The 6,752-nt window shown below is 46.3% G+C and overlaps 1 protein-coding gene across 1 annotated transcript in view; it reads right to left on the bottom strand.

Moving 5' to 3' along the window:
* Positions 1-1,548: 1,548 nt before the first annotated feature.
* Galp (galanin like peptide) overlaps positions 1,549-6,752 on the bottom strand; it is an 18,408-nt gene continuing 13,204 nt past the window's right edge. Inside the window, exons 4-6 of the mRNA XM_021166545.1 lie at positions 6,383-6,463; positions 3,630-3,707; positions 1,549-1,642 (exon numbers count right to left, since the gene is read on the bottom strand). Of these exons, the coding sequence (XP_021022204.1) occupies positions 1,581-1,642; positions 3,630-3,707; positions 6,383-6,463 (221 nt within the window). The 3' untranslated portion in view covers positions 1,549-1,580. The remainder of the gene's footprint in view (positions 1,643-3,629; positions 3,708-6,382; positions 6,464-6,752) is intronic.

Genomic DNA, 6,752 nt, shown 5'->3' with positions numbered 1-6,752 from the left:
AACAAAATGGCCTCCTCTGATGTTAGGACAGGGAAGAAGCAACCATACTTTCAAGCCTTTCATGGCAGCAAAGTGGCCACTGAGATTATGATGGAATCCAGAGGATTATCCCAGTTTGGGCAGGCGAGATGGCTCAGCAAGCAAAGGTTGGTAACCTTGAGGCTGATTCCTAGAACTCACAAGATGGAAGGAGTGAATCAACTCCCTAGAGCTGTCTTCTGACCTCCACACTTGTGTGCACACTCGTGCATGCACGAGGAGGGTAGCGGGGGTGGGGATACAGTTAGCCAGAATATACTGTAAGAATGTTCTATGATTACACGCCTTCCCCAAGAGTCCCCACATTACTCTTAGGTTCCTTAACGATGTAAGACCCCCGAAGTTGGACCTCCACTCAAGTCCCGGGATGAGCTGGCCGGAACCCTAATGACTCGAGAGAAAAACCACACCAGATGCAAACTGCAAGAGACGTTGTTATTATCAGCTAGCTGAGGAAGAACTCCTTCCACTGCGCACAGGGCAGGGGAGTTCGACCCTGAGCAGTAACAGTACGGGGCTTTTAACAGCTAGCTGAGGAATTGGGAGGAGTTGGGAGGAATTGGGAGGAGCTGGAAGGAGTTGGGCTACAGCTCTTCTCTGTCGGGTGTCCTTGGTAAAATTACAAGGCATGAGGAGTGGGGAGTGAGTTATAGCTCTTCTTTGTGAATTTTAATCTCTGTGTCCTTGGCACAGGGAGCCAGGCAAGCACCTGGCTATCTTTTTACAATTATCGCATCTCTGGTTGTAAGGTATAGAAACAAAAAGGCTTTTTGCTGGCTATAGAGAACAACGAGCTTCTTTCTGTCTGTATTCCCAGAGATTGGAGAAAACAGGCTTGGGGGAACTTTCAGGGGCTTTACCTCCCAGGGAGAAACGCTCTGAGACGGGGTCTCACAATGACAACTATCTGTATGTTGTCTGCATGCAGCTATGAGCACCTGAGTACAAGTGCCTTGGAAGCCAGGGTGTTGGGTCCCTGGAGCTGGGGTTTCAGACAGTTGTGAGCCACAGGTCATGGATGCTGAAATAGAACACGGGTCCTTTGTAAGAGCAGGAAATACTTTTAACCACGGACTGTCTCTCCAGCTCCCAATTTATCTTTTTTTTTTATTACCATTGTTTTAAAATTATGTGCACATATGTGTGTCTGTACGTGAATCTGTGAAAGTGAATGCAGCTGCCCCTGGAGGCCAGAGGCACCAAAGCCCCCAGTGCCAGGATTATTGGTGTTTTTGAGCCTGATAATATGTGTGCTGGGAACTCAAGTCCTCTGGAAGAGCAAACCATGTTCTTAACCACTGGGTCATCTCTGGGGTCCCATGATGACATCTTAGACTTGGCTCAAGAACAATCAATAAAACAGGGACACTCCAGAATTACTTCAGAATAATTCTTGTAATAGTACATGTCTTAGTGAGATTTGGGGATATAGTTGTAGGGTCTTAGTCTTAGCAAAAGGTGTTGAGAGTACTTCCTGGGGGTGGGGGTGGGGGTGGGGGTGGGGGAGAATGAGCTGGAAATGAAGGAAGAGTGAGGTATGGCTAACTCTCTGAGTCCAGGGTGGCTTCTTCCTTGGGAACATTCTTGTCCAGTATGTGCAGATCTGCAACAGGAGAGCAACAGGCGGGTTAATTTTTAATTGTTATTTATTAGCATCATATGTGTGGTGATGGTGATGGCAGTAGTGTGTGTGTGTGTGTGTNTGTCTGTCTGTCTGTCTGTGTCTGTCTGTGCCATGGTGCATGTGTGGAGGACAGAATTCAACTTTGTGGAGTCAGCTCTCCACTTTCACCTTGACTTGAGTGGTGGCAACCAAACCCCAGTTATCTGGTTTTCTGGGCAAGCGCTTTACCCTCAGATAGCTCAGAGCCACCTCACTGACCCTAACAGGTGGGTTTTGAATTCTCCATACCACTAATGATGCAGAGTCCCTGGACGGGCTTGTTTACTCTTATGAGAAAATGTTGGATGCCCTGTTCTATCTCTGTTTCATTGGAGACTGAGTCGCTCATTGTATCTGGAGCAAAGCCAGCAGTCAGCAAGTGGCTGTGATTCTCTGTCTCCACTTCCCCTTCCCCACAGGGCTAACGCAGGAGTATTTATGAGGGAACTGGGGATCTGAGCTGAGGTCATCACGTTTGCAAGAGCTAGAACCCTCTGAGCTCTTCTCCCCAGCCCCAGCCTATGTTTCTCAAAGGAGCGGATACAGTTGAAATAAAACCAAGGGGTACTGGTTTTCAAGAATTAAACTGTGACTGAGGAAGAGTGTTCACTTGGACAGAAAAAATACTGAGATCCAAGAAAGACATTGTGTTGGGTGATGTTCCTACAGAGGAAGCCTGCAAAGCTGAGGTGGGAGCACACATGAAGTCCTTAGTGGTTAGAAAAGGGGATGTGAGCCAGTTGGTGCTGGTTTCCACTTTAATCCCAGCACTCAGGAGGCTGAGGCAGGTGGAGCTTTGAGTTCAAGGCCAGCCTGGTCTACAGAGTGAGTTCCAGGACAGCCAGGGCTACATAGAGAAACCCTGTCTTGGTTGGGGGGCAGGAGGAGGAGTATGTTCATGTATGGGGGTGCATATCCCACACTTGAATAATTTTATCCTTTTTAAAACTTATTTACTCATTTAAAAACTTGTTTGTTTGTTTGTTTGTTTGTTTATTGCCTTTTAGGGACAAGGTCTCTCTTTGTAGTCCTGGCTGTTCTGGAACTCGCTATGTAGGCCAGGCTGACCTCTAGCTCACAGAATTCCGCTGCCTATACCTCCCAAATGCTAGGACAAAAGGCATGCACCACCACACCCAGCCAAGCACTTAGCATAAACCTCCCACTGTACTAGACAGCAAGCCACACCCAGAGGTGGCCCCTGTGCACCCAGAGCTTATGTTGGATGTGGTTTACTTGACTTTGCTTATGATCAGAGTCTCCGGTTGTCCCAGGTTGACTTTGAACTCACTGTGATCGCCCTGGAAGCCACTGATCCTCCTGCTTCTACCTCTAGGCGCTGGCATTTAAGGTGTACACCACTACACCAAGTTTGGTTTAACAGATCAATTTATGACCGCCCCCCCCCCCCCCAAAGAAACATTTAGAGCCACGGTGATGGCTCAGTGGGGAAAGGACCAGACCACTACGCCTGGTACCTGGACTTGAATCCCCCGGGATCCACAGGTGGAAGGAAAGAACCAAATCCTGTAAGTTGTCCTGACCCGACCTTCCTGTTCACACTGTGGAGGCCACGAACACCACTCACTTGCACACACACGCACACACACACTAGATAAATACGTACTGGAGAGATGGCTCAATAGCTAAGAATGCATTCTGATCTTGCAAGGGATCTTAGTTCAGTTCCCAGCACCCGCACCAGACGGCTCACAACCACCCATAACTCCAGCTCCAGGAGGTCATCTGATGATCATCTGACACCAATACACAATTTAAAAAATAAAATAATAACACTTTTAAAAATTAATATGAGGCTGGTTGGTGGTGGCACACACCTTTAATCCCAACATTTGGGAGGCAGAGGAAGGTGGATCTCTGTGAGTTCAAGACCAGCCTGGTCTGAAGAGTGAGTACCCTATCTTACCTCCAGTCTTCGCTTTGACAAACGTTTCTCCCATTGTCCTTTTGGTCATCCTTGGAGAGTGGGAATATGGAAGTCCATCTAGGAAAAGGGACAAGACATCGTGATCAACTGACATAACCATGAGGGGCTGTAGGGACAGCTCAGAGAGTAAAGGCACTTGCTGCCAAGACTGGTGAACTGAGTTTCCCTCCTGAGACCCATATGGTAGAAGAACTGACTCCCACAAATTGTCCTCTGAGCTCTACACAGAGCTGTGGCATGTGCATACACATACATAGTAGGTAAGTCGATAGATAGATAGATAGATAGATAGATAGATAGATAGATAATAAATAGATGATAGACACATAGATATATATATAGATAGATGATAGATAGATAGATAGATAGATAGATAGATAGATGATAGATACATAGATACATAGATAGATGCAAAGGCTCCATGACATTCTCTCTTTATATACGTAACATGGATTCACTTTCTTTATTTCCTTGGAATCTTTGCCCTGGTGAGACATTTCGCAGTGTCTAGAGAAGTTTTGGATTGCCATGACTGAGAGGAAAGGGAATACTCTCAGCATAGGATAGATAGAAACCAGGTATGCTGCAGTGCCCACCTGGGATTGGCTTCGGGAGCCAAGAAGTACCCAGCTCCGAATGTCAATAAAACCCAGGTTGGCTGCCAACCTGGCATCTGTATCTGGTCAGCACTGCCCCGTACAGGCGACAATGAGAAGGCAGCTCAGGTCAAGTCCTGCACTGAATTCACAGGGAGGACAGCAAGCCCTGATCCCCTCCTAGCCAGCTTCCCAGACTCTCTCTTGAAAGAGCTGTGGTCCTACTGAGTGCCAGATTGTTTGGGGTTTCGGAAATAAGCATGTGCTTCTGTGTCTGTGGAAGCCAAAGGCCAACACCAGGGTTTTTTTTTTTTTTTTTCCTCCATTTTTCTCTGCCTTAGCTTTTAGACAGAGGATTTGAGTACTAAACCTGGAGCTCACAGGTGTCAGGCAGAGAAGAGAACTGTGAGGAGAACAGAGAAGAGAACTGTGAGGAGAGTGATCTGAACTTGGTTCATATTGGCTTCATCAACCTGGAGCAAAGCTTGTAAAGAGTCTGATAGCAGGCGGTTTATTCTCAAGGCATGTAAACCCAGTATTACTGAGAGGGCTGCGGGTGGTGGGGTCTTTCCTAGTATAATATAATCCCTAGTGCACAAGGAAGCATAATTACATGGAAGTCTCACTCAGGGTCCATGTCATTTATTCCAAGAAGATGGATTCTGGGCTGGAGAGATGGCTCAGCAGTTAAGAGCACTGAGTGCTCTTCCAGAGGTCCTGGGTTCAATTCCCAGCAACCACATGATGGCTCACAACCATCTGTAATGGGATTTGATGCCCTTTTCTGGTTTGTGTGAAGACAGCTACAGTGTACTCATATACATTAAATAGATAGATAGATAGATAGATAGATAGATAGATAGATAGATAGATGATAGATAGATAGAAACGCACACATACAAAAAATTTAAAAAGAGAGGATCTTATTATTTTTTTTAAAAAAAGAAGATGGTTCTAGAGATAGACTATCTGTACTAACTTAAGGGCCTAGGAAAGGATCTGGCCTGGTCTTGGTCATTCAGGCTATTAGCCAACTCCGCGCCTGGTTGTGGGAGCTTGAGGAGTCCCTGGCTGTGAAAGTCATTTAGATCATCAGCCACCTCCAGACTTTTTTTTTAATCTTTTCTTTTTTTAAAAAAAGATTTATTTATTTATTTTATGTATGAGTATGCTACAGCTGTCTTCACGAACCACCATATGGTTGCTGGGAATCGAACTCAGGACTCATCTCTCTAGCCTCCAGTCTTAATTGCAGGAGCTTGTTGAGGCCTGATCCAACAGATAATGTGGGTCACAAGGACCTCAACCAGGATATCACCAGGATCGCATCAATTCTCAGCTTTCTGGATGGAAGAACAGGGCTTTCTTTCCCTTTGCGTGCTTAACATTTCTGGTTTCTCTGGAGAGATGTGGGCACAAGGACCTTCTGCTCCCAACAGCCAGCGAATTCAGGACTGAGATTACAGACTCATACTACTTTGCCAACTTTTTGATGTAGGTTCTGAACTTGGGTCTTCTTGCACAGCAAACACTTCTCAGGCCTAGCCTAGATCATTTGTCATCATCATCATCATTATCATCATCATCACCATCACCATCACCATCATGATGTGTATATGTCCGTACGTGTGTGTGTGTGTGTGTGTGTGTGTGTGTGTGTGTGTGAGACAGGTGTGTAGATCAGAGGACAGACAAACTATGTGAGTCAGCCCTCTCCTTCCATCTTATAGGTCCTGGAGATGGAGCTCAGTGGCCAGGCTAGACAAGCAAGTGCCTTTACCCACTAAGCCATCTTACTGCATCTATTTTCCCCTGGGGAGGGCAGTGTTAAGACAGGGTTCTATGTAACCTAAATTGGCTTAGAGATCACTACGTAGCTGTGGGTGACAAACTCCTAACGTTCTTGCCTCCACGTCCCAAGTACGAGGGCACAGGTATACACCACCACACCCAATGGAGATAGAGGTTATATTTTTACTTGTGGAGAAATTAAAAACTTGACAGAATTACATTGTTTCCCCATTTTCTCAACCTGAGAAGTGACAGAGTGAGGAGTAGAGCCCACATTCACCAGTTTCCAAAGCCAGCAGTGAGTAGGAGGAGGAAGATGCTGGAGACAGAGGGGCAATTACTCACCAATGATCTTCCACAGGTCTAGGATCTCAAGAGCTGAGTTTCTCTTCCTGCCCTGGTCAGCCTTGGAGGAAAGGGGGAGGACTAGGGAAGGGAGGGGAGACAGCAGGAGAGCTGTTCAACAGAATGGCATATGACATCACAGAGTCACAGCAAGTCCTGTTGCATTTAGCAGAATCCCTCCAACCAAAGCTGCAGGGCAGGACGCCCGCTGACCGGCCATACCTAACTTACATGGAGGAACTGCTGCTGGGCTTAGACTAGGGTTGTAACACACCTTTTTTTTTTTTTTTTTTTTTTTTTTTTTAAGATTTATTTATTATATGTAAGTACACTGTAGCTGTCTTCAGACACTCCAGAAGAGGGCGCCAGA

This window comes from Mus caroli, chromosome 7 (genome assembly GCF_900094665.2).
Source record: "Mus caroli chromosome 7, CAROLI_EIJ_v1.1, whole genome shotgun sequence".
Taxonomy (NCBI): Eukaryota; Metazoa; Chordata; class Mammalia; order Rodentia; family Muridae; genus Mus; species Mus caroli.
The sequence above is the reverse complement of the archived record's forward strand: the minus strand, read 5'-3'. Positions and strand labels throughout refer to the sequence as shown.